Source organism: Typopeltis vanoorti, chromosome 13 (genome assembly GCF_054136105.1).
Source record: "Typopeltis vanoorti isolate ZY-2024b chromosome 13, IOZ_Tvanoo_1.0, whole genome shotgun sequence".
NCBI lineage: Eukaryota > Metazoa > Arthropoda > Arachnida > Uropygi > Thelyphonidae > Typopeltis > Typopeltis vanoorti.
This window is the reverse complement of record NC_143561.1, coordinates 119,734,356-119,759,828: the sequence shown is the minus strand read 5'-3', so window position 1 is coordinate 119,759,828 and position 25,473 is coordinate 119,734,356. Positions and strand designations below refer to the sequence as shown.

General features: G+C 35.4%; 1 protein-coding gene across 1 annotated transcript in view; it reads right to left on the bottom strand.

Moving 5' to 3' along the window:
• The window catches only part of LOC150100499 (E3 ubiquitin-protein ligase RNF13-like), a 249,565-nt gene extending 224,330 nt beyond the window's left edge, over window positions 1-25,235 (bottom strand). Inside the window, exons 1-2 of the mRNA XM_090403100.1 lie at window positions 25,134-25,235; window positions 13,531-13,603 (exon numbers count right to left, since the gene is read on the bottom strand). Coding sequence (XP_090259226.1) covers window positions 13,531-13,533 — 3 coding nt within the window. The 5' untranslated portion in view covers window positions 13,534-13,603; window positions 25,134-25,235. The remainder of the gene's footprint in view (window positions 1-13,530; window positions 13,604-25,133) is intronic.
• Between the last annotated feature and the right edge of the window lie 238 nt (window positions 25,236-25,473).

Below are 25,473 nucleotides of genomic sequence, written 5' to 3'. Positions count from 1 at the left end.
CTCTGGCAGCTTATTCCACTCATTTACCAAGAACCTAGCTCTAACACCCTTGCTAACCACACTCTTGTCCAGCTTCCATAAATGTCCCCTAGTTCTCCCACCACCAGTCCTGTTCTCAAAAATATTCTCTGAATTAATCCTATAGAAACCCTTTAGCAATTTGAATGTCTCAATCATATCTCCCCTTTTCCACCTATCAACCAATTTCTGCAACCCACAAATCTTCAACATGTTCTCATAAGGTTCATTCCATAGACGTGCTATCATGTTCCATATCCATATGGATATGGAACATGGAACATTAAAAGTCTACATGGAAAGAAAATGAATTAATAGATGAATTTAAAAAATCGAGATTGAATCTGCTAGCAGTCACAGAAACAAAAAAGAAAGGTCAAGGTTGCCAGAAAATGAAAGATGAATATATATACTTTTCTATTCAGGGGTAAACCCAAGAAAATGGGAAAAACAAGGGGTAGCATGCATAATTAAACCAGATCTCAAAGAATATAGTACTAAATGGCAACTAATAAATGAAAGGTTGTTGACAATCACTATAGATTTTAAATTAGATAACCAAGTATTCACTGTAGTATAATATGCCCTTGAAGAAGTTCAAGGGCATATTATACTACTAGGAGACCTTAATGGCCAGGTAGGGAATCAAGTAGACGAGGAAACGAAACAAGTGTTGGGATCACAAGGAGAAATAACCCGGAATAATAATGGAGAAAGAATGATTAATATTTGCCTTATAAATAACTTAGTAATAGCTTAGTAACTTAGGAACCAAATAGAGGATACACTGGATGAATTGCAATATGGCTTTCGAAAAAAAGAAGCACACAGAATCTTATCTTCAGTCTTAGACAAATATCAGAGAAAACATTGGAATATAGAAAAGAACTACATGCATGTTTTATAGATTTCGAAAAGGCCTTTGGCTGAGTTCCCAGACACTTAATATGGGAAACATTAAAGATAAACAAGATACAAGATAACTTAATGGCAGCCATACAAAGACTCTACAAAAGTAATAGAAATTATGTAAGAACCTGCAATAATAGATCAAAAGAATTTGAAACAAATGTAGGAGTGAGGCAAGGCTGTATCCTCAGCCCTCTTCTTTTCATTATAGTAATGGATGAAATTTTAAAGGCATGCCAAACAATAACAAAAAAGTTCCACCTAGGATACAGGAAACTGAAAGAAACCAGAATTTCATACATGGCTTTTGCAGTACAACATCAACATTTGGTATGAAGAAACAGAGAAAAGGAATATGACCATAAATATAAATAAAACTAAAACAATGATCATACCTAGAAACCAACCAAAACACATAATAAAAATAGAGAACCATCAACTGGAACAAGTTCACTCCTTTAAATACTTGGGATCATATATACAAGAAGATGGTAGACTAGATACAGAAATTAACAACAGGATAACAGGGGAACAAAGCTATTCTATGCAATGAAAGGCCCACTCCTAGATAAGAAAGAAGTTACCCAGAATACCAAAATGGCAGTGTACCGTTCAGTGTTTATACTAACATTAACATACAGTTGCGAGTCCTGGTGTTTAACAACAGGAAACTCAAATAAACTACAAACAATTGAAATGAAATATCTTAGGAAAGTGGCACAAAAAAACAAGACTACACCGAATAAGAAATCAAACTATAAGAGACAGCCTTCAAGTTGCACCTCTGAACCAATTCATAACACAAGCCCAAATGAGGTGGTTTGGACATCTTAAGAGAATGGAAGAATAGCAAAAACTGTATATGAAAGCCAGAAAATAGGAAAAAGAAACATAGGCAGGCCCAGGAAAGGTTGGCAAAAGGAAATTAAAGAAAAATTGGGAAAGAAAGGAATTAACTGGAAAGAAACAAAAGAACAAGCCTTGGACAGGAGGCATGGAAATCTCTTTGGCAAAATCTCGACGCTTAAAAGCACAAGAAATCATACACGAAGAAGAAGGTTACCATCAACAAAATATAAGTATACTCACATTAAATTACCAAAAACAGTCATATTGTAAATGAACTACAATATGGACTGTTTCTGCAAAAAATCTGAGTGCTGTGTGTTTTATCACAGTTGTAATTTATGCTTCAAGGATAACGGTTAAAAATCCAGCAAATTCTTAATAAATTATTTTGTACCCATGGTGGTTTATACACATGAAGTACTAATGAACAACCAGCAACACATAACTTTATGTTTAATTTTCCACTTTGATATATGAGTAGGATTGCTATTTTAATATTAATATGCAAAAGGTGTTGAACTTGGGAGAACACAGCTGTAGGTCCATGTATTGTGTTGTATGACGGTGGTCTGAAAAGTTCTCGGCCTTGACCATTGATGGCAACACTATTGGCAAGATTTTTTTTTTTTAAATTGGTACATCTGTCATAAGCTTCCATGTGAAATTACAAGTCATTCTATCAAGTAGTTTGTTTTATACAGCTGTCTGAAGCAAAAGTGTTGTCTATATCCCTTGAAATGGATAAAATTGAGTATTGTGCGTTATAAAATTCTTTCTAAAAGAAAGTTTAATGGCAAAAGAAATTCATTCGAAGTTCATAAAAGTTTATTGGCACTCTTCTCCTCTGTTTTCGAAAATTAAGAAATGGGCTGCCGAGTTTAAACATGGCCCAGTCTTGAAGTTGATCAGCGTGAAGCATGTCCAAAAAGTGTGACAATACCAGAAATCATTGATCAAGTGCACAATATCGTATTGGATGACCGGCGAGTCAAAGTGCATGAAATCGCTGAGACTATAGGCATTTCAAAATATCATGTAGGATATATTTTGCATGAAGAATTGCAAATGAAAAAGCTTTGTGCAAGATGGGTGCCGCGCTTGCTCACAGCAGATCAAAAATGCACTAGCATGAAAATCTCTGAACAGTGCTTGGAGCATTTTAACAAGAATAAAACTGATTTTGTGCATAGATTTATTACTATGGATGAGACTTGGATTCACCATTACACACCAGAATACAAACAGCAGTCAAAACAGTGGACAGAAGCCAGTTGTTCAGCGCCAAAGAAGACAAAGTCGGTTCCAACAGCAGGAAAGGTCATGGCATCGGTGTTTTGGGATGCTAAAAAGCATTTTGTTTATTAATTATTTTGAAAAGGGTAAAACAATAACTTGGGAATATTATTCCAATCTTTTAACCAGACTAGATGAAAAAATTCATGAGAAAAGACCCGGTTTGGAAGAAAAAAATCATCTTTCATCAGGACAATGCACCTGCCCACAAAGGTGTTTTGGCAATGGAAAAATTAAGGGATCTGCACTATGAATTGTTGGAACATCCACCCTATTCCCCAGATTTGGCTCCCTCTGACTTCTATTTCTTCTCAAAACTAAAACTCTACATCGCTGGTCAGCATTTTTCTTCACATCAAGAGGTGATTGCAGCTGTAGCGAGGTATTTTGCAAATCTTACTGAGAACCACTACAGGGACATGATAATGGTGCTGGAGCATTGCTGGAATAAATGTATTAGTCTTAAGGGAGATTATGTTCAAATATAAAAATAATTTTGAAATTATAAATTCATTTTTTCATTGTTAGGCCAAGAACTTTTCAGACCACCCTCATATTGGTTAAAATATGCTTTAGGAAATGGGGAGCAGGATCTGGTAATATTGGGGAATGACTATGGTTGTACTCTTTTTCACCATGGTCAGAATCCAGACATGCTAGTACGATGCATATTTTTTTATTACTTTATCATAATGGACTGGTTTTCATTATGATAAGGTAATCAAGAGGATCAAGAAATAATTAAGGCAATATTAAGACTGTATTGTTAGTTTGTTAGTTATGGAGATTGGTGGTTATAAAGTTGAGGAAATGCAAATTGCAATTTATTGGATTAGGCAAAAGAGGCAGTATGATCAATAGATTCGAGTTGCCTTCTTAATCCTCACTTTTTGAGGATTAAGAAGTACATGATTATAGTGTATAGGAGAAGGGAAGCGTGTGAATGATCTATGGTTCAATAAATAGATATATGCTACTGGTTGAGTGAGACCTGTCAAGTGTCTGCTAATTCCATGAAAGTTTATTATTAATATCAGAAAAGAGTAGCTGCACATTATTACACATTAGTTTTGTGTAATATACACTCAAAGCTAAGGTAATTTCTTCTTACATTCTGGTCATTTAACAGAATGTAAGAAGGAAGGTTACCAAAACAAGTAAAAATAACATGCAAAACACCCTGGATCCCTGGCTTTCTCCGTTTACAGAAAACCTACACATACAGGTAGATACATTCACCAGCAATCACCCCACCCCCATCCAAACAATATGGGATTATAAAAAGCCTATATAACAGGGAAAAATTAATCAGTTCAGGTAATAAACAATGCCTAACTACTGAACTTAACCATATTCTTAACACCTTCGTATTATTACAACCCCCAAAAAATATTAAAACCAATTAACAAACCCCCCCCCACCTTCACAACAGAGATAACTCTAAATCTATCACCATTCCTTATATCTAGGGTATTTCTGAAAAGCTAACAAAAATATGACCTGACAACTTGTTACAAACCATATCAAAAATTGGCATCTCTTATCTGCTCCACCAGAGACCAGTCGCTTCCCCTTGACCTACCTAGAGTATACCAGGTCAATTGTAGTTGCAAACTGTCCAACTATGACCAAACAGGCAGGACAGCTAATATGAGCATATCTGAACTTAAGGATTATATCCAGTTCCACCAATACAGTCACTCAGGACTAGCTGACCATGCTTTGGACACCCACCACAAAATACGCTGGAAGAAAGCAACTTTACTACACTGCATCAAGTATAAATATGAGAGATTATTCCTGGATTAAGCTGGATTCAGGCCAAATAATGAGAGCTGTCAGGATCAGATTTTCACTTTACGGCAAATAGTTGAGAAATCATGGGAACATAATAAAGATCTGTATTTAAGTTTTGTAGATCTGGAAAAGAAGATGACAAGGTGCCAAGAGAGAAGCTATTCAAAACGCTACAGTTATATGATGTCAATGGGGCATTACATCAAGCAATACTTAGTCTTTATTTGAGTTGTAAATCAGCAGTTAGAATTGAAGTATAAGAAGATGACTTAATGTGTTAATTCTGGTGTAAGACAAGGATGTACATTATTCCCTCTGTTATTCATTATCTATATGGATCATATTATGAAGGAAAGTGGTATTAAACCTGATATCAAAATTAGAGATGTTAATGTCAGCTCTTTGCTTTATGCAGATGATGTTATACTTCTAAATAAATCAACTACAAGTCTGCAAGATTCCCTGACTAAATTGAATACAAGACAGTGTTCAAGCCAATTTTAGCTTATGAATCTGAGAACTGGATTAGAAGTAAAACACTTGACCAAAGACTAGAGAACACAGATATGAGAGTCCTGAGAAAGATTAGAGGCATGAACAGATGGCATCAATGGCAATATCATATTAAAAATGAGGATATTAGGAAAGAACATTCCTGCATGCTAACAATGTCACTGTTAGCAGAGCTAATCTCAAATGGTATGGTCACTTAAACAGAATGGAGGAGAAAGATTAGTAAAAAAAGTGTTCTCTGCCAGGTTGGTAGGAAAAGACCCAGAAGAAGACCAAGATATAGGTGGATTGATACAGTAAAAAATGCCTTAGAAGATAGAAATATAACAAAATCATTTACAAGACTAAATAGAAAGGAGAGGGCATGATTTGATGTATGAGAATTACATATAAATTAGCTTACTGTCTATTCCAGGTAGGGTCCTGCACATTACACTCAACAAGCAAGTTGGAGATGGATTCAGAAGACGTAGCTACATAACCAAATATTCACTGAAAAACTCCTTGAGAAATTATTAGAATTTCAGAATCTGTGATCACATATTCTGCTGACTTCAAAAAAGCTACTATTTTGCTAATCAAATAAATCAAAGATTGCATAAGCAAAATTTATAGAAGACTAATAGCTTATCGAATATTTGACACTTATTAGCAACATAGACTAGTCATTACTAACACTAGGTTTCAACATAAAGATGTGCACAAGTTCACATGGATAAGTGCTTCATATAATAACAGTGATTCTTGTGCTAAAGCTGATAAAACATATAAAGAATAGTTTAAAATAACTGCAGTAAAACATGGATGTGTACTGTCACCGTTTCTATTTAGTCTTGTAAATGATTTTGTTACGAACAGCATTCTGCAAGAGCAGGACTGGGGACTAAAATTGTCCCAGGTTCAAAGTATTTGATATGGAGTTTATGTTCTGGCTTTATTCACAAATAATGTAGGAGAAATTCACTCCTTTAATTGCTGCAACTGATGATATTGGTAGCCACCTAGGTCTGATAATCAATATTTAATACACAAAAGTAATAAAATTTCTTTATTACCTTTGTTACCTAAAAAAAAAAAATTCTAAAGAGAAAGTCTTTAATTACTCTGGTTGCTTTTTTCTCCCTATTGTGCATTATGGAGCCCTAGAGGATGAAACACAGGTAGTGGAAGATGAGAAAGGCCTACCTTTCTCATCTTCCAGTTCAGGAGCTATGATAATTCAGAATCAAGATTTAGAGAAATGAGGAATTTGTATCTATCTAGTGGGAATATTGTAAATATTCTTTGGGTTTTAATAAATAGTTTGTAAACAACACACTGAACCGTGAGGTGTCAATGCACTATCTCCAAAAAAATTCCGAACCTGTGTGCAAATAACATGTATGATTTTTATGTAATTGCCACGATTGACTAAGGGATAAATTAAGTTAAAGTGGTGGAATACGAATATGATTTCTGATACCTGCCATTGTCTTTGAATAATGTCTTATACTCTCACTCTCAATATATAGTCTAGCTGGTGCAATCGATAAACAAATAAATTTGCTAGACTATAGAGCATGAGAGACAAGCATAAACATGTATATGGTGGCAGTCGGAAAGTAAGATAGCTGACCATAATAAGAAAGTTAAAGACAAAGGCAAAGCAGGATAGATAGACACAGATATAGGATAGATAAAGAATGTTACAAAAGGCACAGACAACACAAAACATATATGTAATATAAATTTTACAATAGCAATTCCAAAAAAAGCCTGAACACAAAAATATGAAGTTCATTGATCGTTAAGTCTATTACCCTACAGTTTTAAAATCCTAACTGTAATTACCTATTGTCATATAAGAAGATGACAATATGTCATATTGTCATAGAAGAACATCTACTGGATGACTAATTTGGTTTTAGAAGAAACAGAACAACAAGAGAAGCTATACTCTCCAAATATTCATATAAAAATCACTTAGAATAAACACAGCTATACTCATAGTAGTCAGCACGGTTAGCTGAGTGGCTATATGTTTCGCAATCATATGCGAAACATATAGCAACATATAGCTTGGGTTCGATTCCTGTCACCGACGTGAGGAGCTTAAGGATCTTTCTCAGATATAGCCAAGTTAGCCGGTTTTGGGATTGGACAGCAGGGTTTTTCTCCCCAGTTTATCTGGGGTTTTTCCTGATGCAAGCACACAAACCGGCCCTGCGAACACATGCAGCTACAGACATAGGTCACACCAGGAGGCATAAAGGCTAGCCATCTTTTCCTCAGGATGGGTATGGCTTAGTAGGGCTAAAGATAGCTCCGTAACAGGCCACTAGGCCTAATACCTGAACGGAAGAAGAAGATACTCATAGTATACACTGATAAGGAAAAAGCTTTTGACAACGTTGACTGTAATATGTTCAAAATCCTTGGAATTCTGAAGAGATTTTAGTGACAGTATACCAATTAATCAACCATATAAAAATCAAACTGCAGTCAATATGAAAACAAGGAAAAGAAGCTAAAATAAGAAAGGGTGTTAGACAAGGGCAAGAACTCTCACCACTATTTTTTAATATTTACATTGAACAAGATATCAATGGGGAAAAAAATCAGTGGTGGGTTTATAATACAATAAGACTTGCAGATGAGCCTTAATAGCAGATAATGAAAATGAACTACAAAAATCATTTAGAGATGAATAAACTCCTAAATGAAAGATGCAAGATGAAAATCAATCAGAGAAAAAAAAAGTAATTATATTTACCAGGGATGGAGAGTAAATTATATCTCACTAGAAGGGAAAAAGATTAATGCAAATAAAAGAATTTACCTACCTAGGAAGCCTAATAATCAGGATGGGAGAAGCAGAGGAGATGTGAGAATAAGAATAGTACAAACAAAAAAAGCACTTAACAAGAACACTATTAACATCAGAGTATGTCACTGAGAACAAAGAAGCACCTTATTAAAAGTTTGGTCTGATGTGTGGATTGCTATGGGTTAGAGCATAGGTTCCCAAACTTTTTCGGCCACCGCTCCCTCGAATCCATAAACTCATCATCAGTGCCCCCCTGTCTTACCTGAGCCTACCCTACATTCAGAAAAGCCATTCACACAACCCACAAGTAATAACATTTTAAAAACAAATTATTAATTTATAATTTAAATTTGTTTTAAATCCAAAAAAAAAAAAAAAAAAAAAAACATTTAACTTTAATAACAACTTTACATTAAAATCCAATAAAACATTGTATAATAAGGCTATTCAATAGCAGCACATTGACTTGAATGTTCTGAAAATCCTTAATGTGATGGATGGGCTTCATGGAGTGATACCAGTTTTCTTATGTCTGGTTTAATATCTCTTAGCAGGCTTCTTAAATCTCCACGTTGAGTTATCTGGAGTCTTATTCAAATTAAGTTGATAGTGAATTCAACTTTATTTCAAAGCCGAATAGAGAAACCACAAGAGTTTCATGCCGAATATAGAAACTATAAAAGTTTCGGCGGATCCAAGCGTAAGCAAACCTTTCATGACAGGGGCAACTCGTAGTAAAAGCGGAGTAATACTGATCACTATCCTTAGTATTTCCCATAATCTAAAAGATATCTCCTAGTGCAGTGCTTCCCAAACTTCTGGATGTCAGGGCCCCCTTTGCAAAATTAAAATATTTCACGCCTCCCCCCTCGAAAAAAAATCGTAATAGAGAGAGAGATATATTATTATAATATTTATTGTATTTATATTCAATACAAAACATACACAGCGAATATTGCAAAAATCAAATGCATATATTACATTTTTTGCCTCTTACCGTTTGGTTCTGAAGACGATGCAGGCTGTTCTGGTAATATATGAAATACTGTCCTTTTTTTGAGTCTGTTTCTGCTTCTTCTGATTGTTCGCGGGATTTTTTTTTTTATTTTTTTATCAGCCACTTATCCATCTCAGGGTTAAATTTTTTAATGTAGAACACATCAAATAATATCACCACTTACCAATACTGGCACACCACAGACTGATAACATGAAATTAGTGAATATTACCTGAATAAGGGAATCCCCGGACCAGGAACATTTTTCTCTTTTGTGACTTTTCTCCCTTTACAGTAATTAAGCCTAACGCGAAACAGACAGCAAAGGCAGGTAATTAAAACGTGCATATGATTGGTGCGGTATTAACAAAAGATCGCGCAACCAAAAGATAAAAGCATAGCTGACAATTGAGTTGAAATGCTAACTCTCTTCACCCGAATTCCATATGTGAAACTGCCATAACATTCATTATATATATATATATTACTTAGTTTTAACACTTTTACGAATTTTATTGCTGCCTTGGGAAATCGAACTCACACACATCTAATTAATAACAATACTTTATAGTTAGATACTGTGTTTGCCCATGCAACATATGGTTTTGTTTCTGTCTATATATATATATATATATATATATATATATATATATATATATATATATATATATACACAGCATAGTTTCCGTATGAGGAGACGTGTGATTCATTAGTTAGTGTGTTTTTATCCCAGTTGTCTCTAATTGCACTACTCATACCTTATTCACTGGCATAATAAAAGAACTTGTTTTTATTGCCTCTGCGGGAGGGTGTGTTGTTTACCACTGTAAGCGAGTTACTATCTCCCCACATGAATTTGTTTAAGCTTTTTTTCATGTGTAAAGTATATGCGAAACTTTTATTGGTGACAGAAAACTAGCTCGGATGACAGTGAATAATATAAAACGAGTTTTGATATGTATATAAAGTCAATATCAACAGTCCTTGATTATGAACGCGTGATGAAAGGGACAGGAAGATTTGGAGCTTACCCGGAGAGCATTCGAAGTAAATACAATTAACCACTGCTTTGAAATGAAACATATCAATAAGCAATATTTACTAATATTCATTAAGCGCCGAAATACGAAGGAAGCAAAGTTTGTGAACCAACACCAATGCGTGAATTTTTCCATTAAAATATAAAAAATAACAAAAAAGAAATAATAAAAGTTAAATACGTTTCTTTTAAAATAAAAAAAAAATCTACTTAGTCTTAAAACATTTAAAATTTGTTTTCATTATTTCATGGCCCCCTCAACAAAACCTGTGGTCCCCAAGGGGGCTGCAGCCCACAGTTTGGGAAGCGCTGTCCTAGTGGACACGCACAACATCATACATGTCCACTAGGAGATGTGTTTTATATTATGGGAAATACTAAGGATAGTGATCAGAGCTTATTTCATCTTTACTACGAGTTGCCCCTGTCATGAAAGGTTTGCTTACGCTTGGATCCGCCGAAACTTTTATAGTTTCTATATTCGGCATGAAACTCTTGTAGTTTCTCTATTTGGCTTTGAAATCTCTTTGAAGAAAGAGCAGAGATCTCTTTCTGCAACCAAAACTCTTCATAAGATTTTAAGATTTCTTAAATTTTGGCTTCAGCTCAAAATCATTTTGTAGCTCAATTAGTTCTTACTCCATGGCTCCCACTACCTCAGTATTGGAAAATGGATTTATTACCTAATCTGGAACTTCCAACGAAAGTAAATCCTTGATCTACTTGCCTTGTCAGGATGTACTTTTTGAAATGTTCAATTATTCTGGAAGGCTTCATAGCCTCATTAGAGAAGACCCTTTCACAAATTGGCACACTGGCAGCTGCTGGTTTGTTGGTGCTGGTATGCATCCATATTTTAGGTATTCAATGCTATACTTCGGCATATCTGCATCTGCCATTTCTATTCTGGAACATGCAGAAATAAGCGTACATACATATTTGAAAGCAGTTTTTGTAAATAATAATCTTTATCTTTATATCCTCACAATATAACAGAAACTATAATTTGTCAAGCTGTGACACGATACTTACATAGCTAAAAGCTTCACATTTTTGTTCAGTGAATAAGAATATGGGGAAAAAAAATTATAATACACTCAGTACTATTAAGGTAAAAAAAGGACCACTTCAGAAATTACCAACAAAAAACTCAAAAAATGTTTTGGAAAACAACGAAAAATGTTTTGGAAACAATAATAATAATCAAACACCCAGCAATTAATTATTGCGCATTTCAGCATTTTGCAGCACACCTTCAGCACCCCCTGCTTCCTGCTTGCCTCCCCTTAAGTAATCCCACCACCCACTTTGGGAACGACTGGGTTAGAGACATGAGCTCTTCAAAAAAAAAAAAAGACAAATCAAGTCCTCTAGCATTTGAAATGTAGTGTTAGTGCCAAATGCTAAAGATCACACGGACAGAAAGAGCTACAAATGAATAGGTATTAAGGAAGGCAGAAGAAAAGAGAAATACTACATAGGCTAGAAAAAAAAAAGAAGTAGAAATAACATGATCAGACATCTACTAAGACACTCAGATTAGACTACAAATTTGACGGAGGAAATGGGGAAAAGACCTGGTGGAGGGAGACCAAGAAGCCATTATATGAGTGACATCAAAAATGGACGAAGTTACCAGTCAAACTAATAGCACAAAACAGAAGACCGCTACGAACAACCCATGCTACCCACCAGCCAATAGCCTGACAAGAGAAGATTATGGAGCCAAGACTTGGACAACATGTAACAGTAATGATCATCAGAGATTTGATACTTTGATCAACAATTCCTTAAACGGTGCTTAACTGTTCAAACCAGGTAAGACAAATTGTGCAATTCAGTACTTGCTCATGCGAGATATAAATCATCCCATACTTTGCCTTCTGTCCAGAAGGTGACAATTCATTACGTGAGCTTTCTAGAGAAAGCAAAGTTATGTTAGAAGGGAAAAGACTTTGTATTCTGGGTGCATAATTCACCAATAATTAAGAAACATTCTATAATTGTTGTATTTTTAAATTCTAAAACACATAGATAACATGAGCTAGTGTGTGTGACAGCGATAACAGGGAATTTACATTTTGATCAACAACTCCTTAAACACTGTTTAACATGTTCACAACAGGCATGACAAATTGTGTTATGATATCCACGAGTGGATACTCACACAATGAACTGTCTTGTACTTCTAGGTTGCCATTTTTTAGGCATGTGATGATTTATTATGTGAGCTTTCTAGAGAAAAAAAGTTGTGTTAGAATAGAAGACTTTTTTGCTTTCTGGTTATATAATTCACTGATAATTAAGTGAAATTGTATCTCTGTATTTTTATTTTATAGAAGTATGAGTATACCATAAAGACAGTTGTTACCAGAAAAAATAAAATAAAAAAAGAAATTGGCTTGTCTCACATACTGCCAAACACACAAAAATGTAGCAATAGATTCCCAGGACACTGAGAGATGGTTGTGTATGTCTAGAAGAGTGTGTAAATTGCAACTAGGCCATTATTTCATAGCTTCCTTTTGAAAATATATAATTTGCATACACATTTTGATAATAAAATAGTAAAAGACATCTTGGAATGATTTTATTTTGATTTTTTAAAAATTTAATCCTAATCAGATGAGCACAATACTGTGGATCTCAGTGGAAGTGGTGCTTGAATCCTATGCGCTAGGCTGCCCATAGACTTAAGTTCAAGTCTAGTTGTTGACTGGAGGAACTTTTTCTAAGCCTTTCTTCAACCAGTTCCCAAGTTAATCTATATTTGGCATGGGCAAGTGGGTTTTTTCTCCTAGAAACTCGGGTTTTTCGTCCCATGAACTCAAGAAAATTGACTAGAGAACCCACATTATTTGAGACAGTACACATTCTGTTAGGGTTAGGTACCAAGAGATGGCAACACTTGTTTGCCCATCTTTTCATTGGTAGCTGCTTATAATTAGTGATAGTCATGAGCCAGCTATCTCTGATTGGGTACCGGTGGGGACTAAATTGCAGACTCAATCTCCAAAAGCTAGATAGGGTTAAAAGGTCTCGCCTACTCCCTATAATGGAATAAAAGGTGTTTGCTGATTATTATTATTTCAGATGAGCATCTAGCAGAACATCACATAAATACAGCTTGAGGATAAGAACTAAACCTGCTTAAACAGAAAACAGGAAAATTAATTTTTCAAAAGATTTCTTCACAAAAATTCTAATAAAGATATAGTCAAGTTTGGCAAACCAGGCATAACTGCAACAATACTAAGAAATAAATATGTCTGTATAAGTATTTGTAATAAAACACTAAAAGAAACTCACCATAGGGGCAGTACAAATATTGCTATGCTGATAAAAGATCTCTCTTCTTTTAAATTCCAACAAGGATATTTCTCTAACAAGGTAAACAAGAAAGAAAAGTGTTTGATAATTTATAACTGTGCTTAACCAAGATGATAAAGTACTTCCTAGTTTACTCTATCAAACTTTAATTAAAATTTACTTGACAAATCACTGTTAAAAAGACTTGCATAATTCTTGAATTTATTCAAAGATGGCATTGAGGATAAATATTTTATTAATCAGATCACATTTGAAATTTCATAATGACATCACGTGTTAAAAAAATCAGGATACTTAATAAGCAATTACAAGCAACAATAACAAACTAAACATATCACTGTCCCAAGTGCAAATTCAAGAGCCTCTGAAACTTAGTCAGGTTCAACAATGTCTTTTTCAGTTGGAAAGACCTGGTTTCAAATCCCATCTAGGACACGAGCCTTTATCAGGGCTTTTCAAGTCAAGGGGAGTTAGCCTTGACTTGACTTTCCACACAACAGATGTCACTCTTCTGGCTTGTGCCTTTTCATAACATCATCCTTATGCACAAGGTATACCTTCCAAAATCTTTTTCCTAAGAATCTCTTAATTTGATTGCACATCCATTTCATCCCCACTATTTATTCCTCAAACTCTAGGGACACATTCTGATACTGCATTAGTGATGTATTTTTTTAAATAGTTCCAATACATGGCCAATATCCTTACCATCCAGTGAATGATATCATGTGACTGAACCTAGTATTCTCTTCAGATTATTATAATTTCCTGCTTTGAAGTTCAGCATGTAACCTTTCTAAATAAGAAACCATTTAGCCACTTCCCAAGTCAGTACAGCATGATCACTGTCACAAACTGGTAAAAAAACATCATGTCTTTTACTAAAACTTCCTCTGATACTATAACCAGGTCTAATATCCTTTGACCTCAAGTTCCTTCTGTTACATGCTGCTTAAGGATGTTGCCATGCAACCGCTCAATAAATTCAGTGTCATTCTTTTCATGAGATTTCACTGCTCATTTAGTACTCATAAGTTTATTTGATGATGCATTTCATCATCACTAGTAGCTGATCCACTAAACTTATAGCAGCACCTCACCATATATTTGATCTTATTAGACTTCACCTTGCCCCATACTGCTTCAAACTTACTTCTTGAAAAACTGTTACTAATATTGCAATCAGAGATATCTGCCCTAATTGTACTCAAATTATCTGATATCATTTACATCACACTTCCTCTCCTAGTTAGGAGAGGGTGTGATGCTTTTATGTCTATCCTTCCTAAAAATACTATACCCTTTACACTCAATACCAGTTTATACATCTGTTTCAGAGTCAGGACTCACTAATGCCAATAACCTGAAGCCATAATGTATTCACTAAGGCAACAAACTCAAGCCCTTTATTCTTTATACTCTTGGCATTTATGTACAGACATTAGCTATCTCCATGCTTTTTTGTGTACTCTGCTTTGTAGTCTGAATGACCCAGTTGAACAACTTTGATTCTTGTTCACATACATAGACATCTTACTCATAGTTAATATAAGTCAGAACCAGACAAACACACATTCATCTTTTCATCATAATCACCTCTATATCTGCATCATTAATATAGTTGTATAACTTAGTTGGTTTTATGCACAGATTCTCACCTTTCCTACCATCATAATCTAGTTTACTGACTCTCCATATTAGATTTCATATCAATAAATAATTTCTCCAGATGCCCAATACTAAACATGTTCAAGTCTATGTTGCTCCTCATATACAGGATGATGCAAAAGTCATGCACAAAGTTGAAGCTGAGCTGCATCAAAATGTTTTCATTCTAATTATTTGGCCACTATCACGTAATCTATCCGCCATGTGTCAGGTACTGGGCGTCCATTGTGTAGTTTTATTTATAAGGAAAGCAAAATAGTACTTTCCCAGCAGCAACGAGTTATTTTGACTGTCATTCTTATGCAAATGTTGTAGAGGAGTTGTCAGAAGTATCCCAACTCTGTTGTCCCTCAAAATTCAACAATTACAAGATTTAATAAATACTTTCAGAAAACTTGATCAGTTGAAGAAAAATGGTGGCATGGAAGAACTTCCATTTTGGCTGAGGCTAAGGTGACTGCAGTACACAACGTATTGCAACGTTCACCTTCAAAGTTTTAGAAAACTCTCTGAACAGACAGGTATGTCATATGGCAATACTTGGAGAGCCACCAAACAAAGCTTTGTACGTACAGTGTTTAATCAATTCAGGAATTAAAGTCACTGTTTTCTTCAGTGACAAAGCATGATTCCACAAAATAGTACATAACAGAATTTGGTCACCACAAAATCCTCATGTTTTCCATGAAATGTCCTTGCATTCTCTGAAAATTGGAGAGTGATATGCAGTATCAGTTGCACTATACTTACCTCCTTTCTCTCTTGCATCATTAGTAAAATTGGGGAGGGGGGCTAAAGCTACATAATTTTTGACTTTGATGAAAGCAAGTTATTTTGTCAACCTATCATTTTGGTGGAATATTTTTTATTTCTATTTTTTAGATTTTTCCTGGCATCACATTAATTATAACAGCCATTTTTACTTGGCAGATCCATAGAATTTTCACAATTACAGAGGATTTTAAAATTAATCACTGCTTGTTTCCAGACTGTCCAATTTCTGATTTTTTTTTTTTTTTTTTTACTGTTATTTTCATGCCCAAGGTACAATTTTTTTTTTTAAATTTCATATTTGCATTATCAGAAGGCTATTTTTTTTTTTTTCAAGATGGTAGCACCTGTTTTAGGTGTTCTGAGTGTTATTTTTCCCCATTTTGTATTATATCCTGCAAACCCTAGGCTAAATCTGCAATTCTGATTTCTTTTGCATTATATGTATGCAAGTAGCTGAATATGTAATAAATTTAGTTTAATCCTTTATCCAAGTGTGTGCAAACAAAGTTTGTGCCTGAAAGTATCTTCAGGACTGGGGGTAAAGTGGTACAACACCAGGCAACTCCTTGCAAAGGTGGAGCAAGCTACCAACACTCCTATCTCAGTTGGTAGCTTGCTCCACCTTTGCAAGGAGTTGCCCGTGTTGTACCACTTTACCCCCAGTCCTGAAGATACTTTCAGGCGCAAATGTTGTTTGCACACACTTGGATAAAGGATTGAACTAAATTTATTATAGTCTGACCAAGTGAAAAATAAACCTTCAACTTCAATAGCTGAATATGTGTGCTCCAAATGAACTAGAGCTTCCTTCTAAATATTTTTAAAAAAATCCTCAAGTTCAGAACAAAGTAGTTGACTTGAGACCAAAAAAAGTTATGTACAGGACCAAATAAAAATTGAAATTTTTATGAGATACTCTTGGTTTTTCAACCTAGATGGCTGAAAATGAAGAAAACTAATTTTTTCATTGCAACTTTCAAAATACTTACAGTTTATACATATATTCAGCATTAATGTAAAAGTATTATTATTATATGAATATCTCCAAAGACTTATCATGGGAGACCAAATCTGTGCACAGTAGTCAAGAAGCAGTTGAATCATCATAGCCTTCATGGTATTAAATAATACCAAGACAGAAGAGATGAAAAAAATAAATTAACTGAACTACTACTCTGCTGGTTTTCTACCCAGCAACATCAGAGTACAAATTATAACTTGATAAGCTGCAGTACAGCATTAATGCTATAAGGTAGTTAAAAAATGTTTAATTTTCATCCCATTCAAAAAAAAAAAAAATATATATATATATATATCATTTTAAGAGCCTCCATATAGATGAACCCCTCTGGTCAGAAAGACCTGGGTTCGATTCTCATCCAAGAAATGAGGAACCTTTATCTGGTATCTTTTGAGTAAAGGTGAGTTAGCTCATACGGAGGTAGTTTTTTTTTTTTTTCACCCAGAAAATCAGATTTTTCATCCCCCAGAACAGGCAAACCAGCCCTGTGAACACATGCACCTACAGTCATAAAAATTGTCTCCCCTCTCAAATGCCAGACCCTGCGACAAGCCAGTTGGAGTTTCTCACATTGCATAATCATAGCGGGCCCTGCACCAAGTAAGATAAAAATACTATAAAGAGTTCTATAAATTATAATAAAACATTTGATAGTGTCCACCAAAAGAAATTAATAGAAAATTAATAAAGAAAAGAACAGACAGGAATGACAAAAGACTGACATCCTATACACAGGGGTTAGACAATAATGGGAACATCATTGTTATAGGGGTTATTCTTATTAGTGTATGTTACACTGTAAAATAACAAACAATACGAATATTGTTTGTTTTTTCTTTGTATTCTCTAGGTTGTATGCCAGTGTAGTACAAGTTGTGTTCAGCAGCAGTTAGTCTGAGCTGAAGGTAAAAGGTGACATCAGACTTCCTAAGAGAACAAATCATGGGACCCCATTTAGTGGGAGTATCTAATCAGAACAGCCCAAATGATCAGTGTGTCAAGAGCAACAGTCTCCATGATTATGACCACGTACACAAAGCATAGCAAGACTTCACCAGTGAACAAGAATTGTGGTCAAAAATCGAAATTGAATGATAGGAATCATTGAACACTAATAGGGATTGTGTCCAAACAACACAATTACTGCAGCAAAAGTGACAGCTGAACTCAATATTCTAATTGAAGACCCAATTTTCACAAACACAGTCCACAGAGAAATTTACAAAGCGAATATCCATAGACAATCTGCAATTGCTAAATCTTTAATCACAGAATCCAACATGAAATTGTAAAAAAGATGGTGTCAGGAACATAAAACTTGGACAGCTGATAACTGGAAACGAGTGATATGGTCCAATGAGTCAGCATTTACTTTATTCCCAACAACAGGTTGGGTTTATGTATGGAGAATCCACGAGGAAGCATAGAATTCAGACTGTCTAGTTCCAAATATCAAACATGGGGGGGGGGGATCTGTGATTATTTGTGTGACCATATCTTGGTATTAATAGCTGGTCCCATCATAACCCTAAATGATCGAGTTACTGCCAGTGTGTACATGGACATTATGGCTAATCAGATGCATCCTAAGATCCAAATGTGCTGCATTAGCCAGCTCAATCACTCGACTTGAATATCATTGAACCATTGTGAGCAATTTTGGAGAGCAGAGTGAGAAGCAGATTCCCTCCAACATCTCTCAAGCAATTGGCAGATATTTATGATTGATGAATAGCACAACACCCCACTGGAGACTATTAAAAAGTTGTATGAATCCATTCCAAGATTATTATTACACGGGCACCTCCATGGAGTCTGAAGACTCATCGCAGGAGATCCAATCCGTCATACCTCTCCTTGAATCCATTAACAGAAAAAGCACTCAAAACTGACTCTGGAAACCCATTCCAATCATTCACCACTCTCCAAGCAAAAAATCTAGTCCTCACACCCCTACTGACCACACCTTTATTCAACTTCCAGAGATGACCCCTTGTTCTGCCCCCCCCCCCTAGCCAAACATTTCCATTGCAATTATCCTATAAAATCCTTTAAGCAACTTAAATGTTTCTATCATACCCCTTTCTGCAATCCACACACCTTCAATCTATCCTCATAGGGCACATTCACATTCCACAGGCCACTCACCTCTGAATCCTCTCCACCGCTTCCACATCTCCAAGAAACCCAAGGGACCAAACTTGGGCACAGTAATCCAGATATGGGCATATCAAGGCCTTATAAAGAGGAATTACAACTTCCTTATCTCTACTTGTTAATGTGTTCTTTACTAGCCAAGTAATCTTATGTGCTACCTTAGCAATGTGTCCTCTAAATTTTAACTCTCTGTCTACCACTATCCCTAAATCTCTAGCTTCATCTGTTTCCTGGAGTACAGTGCCATCAATGTGATAAGCAGCTTATAATCTATTTATCCCAAAGTGCAGAACTTTACATTCCTCGACACTAAACTGACACCCATTATATTTTTCCAATAATGACAGCATATTTAAATCGTCCTGCAAACTCTCCACATAGCCTTGATTAACTATTACTCTACCTAATTTCGCATCAGCAAACAACTGAATATTTCCTATATCATTTATGTACAAAATAAACAACAATGCAATAGTCCAGCATAGAACCTTGTGGCACACCACCAGTCACCTGCTTTCGACTCGATTCTGCTCCTCTATATACAACTTTTTGATATCTGTCCAGCAGCCACCCTCTTATCCACTTAACCAGTGTCATATCTATCCCCATTCATTCTAATTTGCGTAACAGTGTTTCATGTGGTATTCTGTGAAATGCCTTCGCAAAATCCAGCAAAATGAAGCACGTTGCCCCTCATACAGTATCATATTTTTATCTACCCATTCTTGAATTCTCTTTTTTGCCAATTTTTCTAATACTTTTACCAGCACACCTACCTGAGATACAGATTGGTCTATGATTTGCTACTGTAGTTTGAGAATATCCCTTATGCAAAGGAATAAATTTTGCCCTCTTTCCACTCCCTTGGAACTCTACAAGAGCTGAGCCTTACACAGCTTAATCAAAAGGCACTGCCAGTTCCCTTGCACATTCTTGCAAAACCCTAGCTGATAGCCCATAACTGTATTTACATTGAGATTCTGAAATATCGCAAGAACCTTCAATTCATCCACCTCTGTTCCCACATTAGCGTCTGCCACATAGGTTAAAGCAGTAACCTCACTAGGAAGATATATGCTTGCAAAGTAGTCACTCAGTAACTCAGCTATTTTATCCGCTTCCGTCTCCTCGTGACAAAAGAACTCTGAGATTTCCTTTGGCCTGCTTGGGTAAATTCTTCTCATAATCTGATTTTGCCTTCTTTGCCATGCTGGTCACCTTTCTTGCCTGAGCCTTATACTGTTCATGAGTTTGCTGGTCACCTTTCTCTTTATATGCCTTCTTCTGCAGCTCATGCTTAATATTGCTCATCCATCTAACTCCTACCCAATTAACCCTCCTTAATACTGCTTCCTCCTAATGACCCTTAACTATATCCCATGCACTACTAACATCCTTACCCTGCAGTGTTTTATGCCATGGTGCAGATTTAAGCTTCATCCTAAGCATGTCACAATCACCTGCCTTGTAGTTCCACAAATAACCCTTCTTGATAGAATATTCCTCATGTTTTACAATCTCCCAACTCAAGATCGCATGTCACTTTCACCAATTGAGGCAATGTTGTCACCTTGGTTATGGATAGCTCTTCTGATCCTATGACCAAGTCCAATACTCTCCACCCCTAGGAAGGGATGGAGAGTATTGGACCTGTTGAGTTGTCCCCTCCATCACATGCTTAAGTAATTATCTCTCAGCAGGTGTATAAATTCAATTTCCTTCCTGCCATATGATCTTTCTTCCTTCCTGTCTATATCTCCACAGTTGAAGTTCCCCATAATAATCCTCAACCTGTACTCATTGTACTCATTTGGCAATACATGTCTTCCAGATCATCTGTGGAATTCCCTGGCCTACAGCAACAACCCACTGTATATTGTCTTACTGGTCTTAATCTCACACCAGATTGCTTCAAATGAACAGCCTCCCTCCTGCCTGTCTCCTATTCTTTTTGGTTGCAATTCCTCTGCTGTCATCAACAGTACCCACTGTCATCCTATGTTCTCTAATTTCCCTGATAATACTAAACCCTTCACATTCAATCCCTGTAACTAAATCATCTGCTGTTAGCCAAGTCTCATTAATGCCTATAACTTTTGGTGAGGTTGCACTATAATCAATGCCAAAAACTCGTCCCTCTTGTTCCTGATACTTCCGGCATTAGTATATAAAAATGGCAACATCCCTTTATTCCCCCACCCATCTTTACTTTCTGAATTGATTAACCTATTCAATATTTTTGCTTGAGAAACTAGATTCCTCACTTAGTCATTTTCACATTCACTCACTTCATGGTTGCCTTCACACAAACTCACTTGCTTCCACTCTAATTGCTTAAGTTTCCCTGAATTTGCACGTCAGCAGGCTCGGTGAACAAAGCTCTCTCCAGACATCTAACACCAAAAACCATTCAGATGTAGTCCATACACATTGTACAAATCCTTCTTTCTGTCAAACAGAAACCACACATCCACAAATTCTACATCATTTCTTTTGCACAATCTACGTATAGACTCATTGGCTATCAATGCTCTCCTCCTTCGTTCACCTCTATCATAGTGGTAGGAGACTTACAATCTTCATCTTCTCTCTCTTCACGAGATGGCAAATGGCAGTCCCACACCAAATTAATAAAGACATCTCCTATTTCCCAGATGTTCACATTATTTTGTCCCACACATAATGTATATAGAACCAAATTAAAAACACAAAAATAAACTGTCAGAACTTTCCAAATATGCAACTGCTATGCAGAGGTTTAAGCAGAGAAAAAAATTTATCCCTAAGGATGCAAGCAATTAGGAGAACAACAGAAATTGCAAAATCAACTTTTAACAGAATGAAAAATATACTAACATCAGAAGAAATAAGCAAAAACTAGATTAATAATGATTAAATGCTTTTCTAGTATGGATGCTTGGACAGTGATTATTATCACGCATGTTGTTTAATGGAAAAACAGATGTCTAAAGCTAATAATTAACTAACAATTTACTTTACTAAATTAGATTAACAAGCTAATATTTTCCCTAGGTCACCAAGGCAGTTTCACGGTCACAAAGACATATTCAGCAGATGCATGCAAGAAAGCAAACAAAGACTGACTGTGAAAAGCAGACTCCTACAATCCTAAATGCCACCTCTATTGGTGCAGTGATGTATTCAATGTCGATGATGGTTTTCCCAGATTTTTGACAATGTGATGCAGCTAAATTTGTTTTTTAAGTTTAGGGAATGTTGTAGTACTATGGCAGATTCCAGAAATAGTCTCTTTCTCTGATTTAAATCTGTTTCTGTACAAGAGGGAGGGTTTCCTATTGGATCTGGTGATTCATATCGAAGGCATGGTCTGCCACCCCAGAATAACTGTAGTGTAGATGGATATATTTTCTGTGTTCTTCTTCACCTACACTGCAGTAGTTGCAGGGTAGCAGATCATGCCATGGATATGGATCACCAGATCCAATGGTGAACAACGCCCCTTCTATACAGAAACAGATTTAAATCAGACTATTTCTGGAATCCACCACAGCACTACAACATAAGCATAACAGACTGCTGGGCTGATCTGTGCAAAGGAGAGAGTAACTCAAGGCAAATTCAACTGAATCATATTGCCAAAAATCTGGGAAACCATCATTTTGAGACTGTCAACAAATGTCCATCACTATACCCGTAGAGGACAAACAGTTAAGACTTAGAACCAGTCTTTCACAATCAGTCTGTGTTTGCCTTCCTAGCGATGTATGGCTGCATGCATATGCTCAATATATTTCTTTGTGCCAATTAAGATGCCTTGGTGAAATATCGGCTTATTAAGCTAATTAACTAAAATTTTGTTAGCTATTAGCTTTAGATAGGTTTTTTCCCAATAAACTGCTTTAAATGGTCCACTTTTATCTATGGAGCAGAAACACGGATAACAAACTTCATCATTCCTCTTCTTTTGGATCTTATGGATCCAAAAGAGGAATGAAGAAGTTTTGGATTTGGTGGGTACTAAAATCGAACTAATAAAGAACATACAGAAAATAAATATATATGTTGGTTTTATTGTGATATGCAATATACTATGAGACATGAAAGTCTTTAAAAAAATTTTAAGAAGAATTGATGGAAATTGAAAGAAATGAAGATAGTGACATCTGGTTCACAAGCATAAGAGACTACTGGGCCTGATCTGTGCAAAGAAGATGAGAGTAATTCAAGACAAATATATGGAGATTGGCACTGTCATTGCCAGGTTATTTTGTGCCCTAGGCAAAGTTTACAAGTGTGCCCCTTATTTCACAAACTAAAATGTTTCTAATTGACATTAAACAGAATAAAATTTCTTTCAGGTTAAATTAATAGGGATTTTTTTATTTTCTTTTTTAATTAATTTGAAAATTCTCTGTTATAAATCTGTTATATTTACAAAAAAAAAAAAAAAGTTATAAAATATCAAAATTTAATATTTTAAAATATTTATTTTAACTGAATTTTAAATAGCAGTAAGTTCAAATCATTTAGGTAAGGAACAAAAAAGAACCAAGAGTTAAATAGTAAAATAGTGTGACGTGTGAGGGATAAGGAAAAAGAATCAATACCTAAATCATATATCACTATTTAATTTTGATATTTTAGTAAAGAATGAATAAAGCATAGATTGAAGTTTTGCGCCCCTTCATGGCTTGCGACCTATACGGTTGCTTAATTTGCCTAAATGGTAGCACTGGCCCTGGAGATTGGTAATAGCCAATCTCCTAGATAGAGATAATACTTGACAGGGCAGGACCTGATATGTTAATCCAACACAGTATTTAATGACTAGTAGCACTAACTTACTTCTAAATTTATTATCTCATAAGTCAGTCAAATGAATCAATATAACTACATGTCAGCCTTTCGTTAGCCCCCCCCCACACACACACACCATTTTTGCTTCAAACTCTTGTTTTGCTGGTTTTTTGCATTCTATTTAAGTTTAAGTGACCAGACTGATAGTTTAAAGCAACAGAGCTAGGGCCTACTGATTTTAACACAGCACAGCCTAAAAAGATGGCCATTTTACAGTCAGTCTCCTTTAGTTAGTGGCCAGAATTAAACCTATAATAAACTTTCTTCTGTGGCTCTGGTAGCCTGGAAGTTACCCAGAAGAGGATATGCAGGCCTAGCAAATCAGTATCCAAATACTGAGAAATCAGTGATCAATATTTGCAAAATTCAATAATTGATATTAGAAATATCAATATTAACATTAGAATAAAACTGGAGACCATATATGAGAGTTCTGAGAAAGATTAGAGTGAACAGATGGTATCAATGGCATTATCATATTCAAAATAAGGATATTAACGAAAGGACTTGATGTTAACATTCAGGAATATGTTAGCAGAGTTGATCTCAAGCGGCATGGTCAATTAAACAGAATAGGAGAGGAAAGAGTTAGCAAAACAAATGTTCTTTTAGAATGGTAATGGGGAAAAGAACCAGAGGAAGATCAAGATCTATGTTTTTTGATACAGTGAGATGTGCCTCAGAAGTCAGAAAATATAAGATCTCATAATATTGGAGAATTGACAGATCACAGTAATTTGGAGGAACATTGTTGATGGGAAGTTAGTAATGCAATATGTATATTACACCTTCACACACAGCAAACACGAGCAAATGTATCATGGTGTCTCGCCTGTAACCAGAAGAAGAAAGTTTTAAAAAATAAATAAATAAATAAAATGATATTACTATCAGGTATGCAAAACTAAATATGTAAAAGATGATGGGTCCTCACATACTTCTGCCAACCAGGAATTTAAAATTCATTTTCACAGCGCAAGATATAGAAAACAAATACAATGGCATTACTTTATTTTTCAAATGGCAAACATATTTTCTAAATCGGTACAATGAAAGATATTAAAAAAAAAAAAAAAAAAAAAAGAGGAAAGAAATGGAGGGGGTTAGTAGGAGACAAGCTCACCTTGATTCCAAGGAAGCATCCTAAATTGACATTGATTCACAATAAACTAATAAGAAATTCTGTTGCAAAGTGGCCACATGTACTGCACTTCCGCGTTTCCTCTTTAACTGCCTAAAGGAAAAAAAAACTGACTCAATCAATCCAATAACCTGACTATAGAGATACGAAGAACATACATCGAAAACTTTGTTTCACACAACTATACAAACAGGAAAATGTAAACGAGATAGTTAAAAACACGGATTATTTCTAAAAGCATTACCACCATCTAGCGGTTGAAAGATAAACTAGGACTATTTGCAAAAATTACATGCTCAACTGAGTGTTTCACAAACCACTT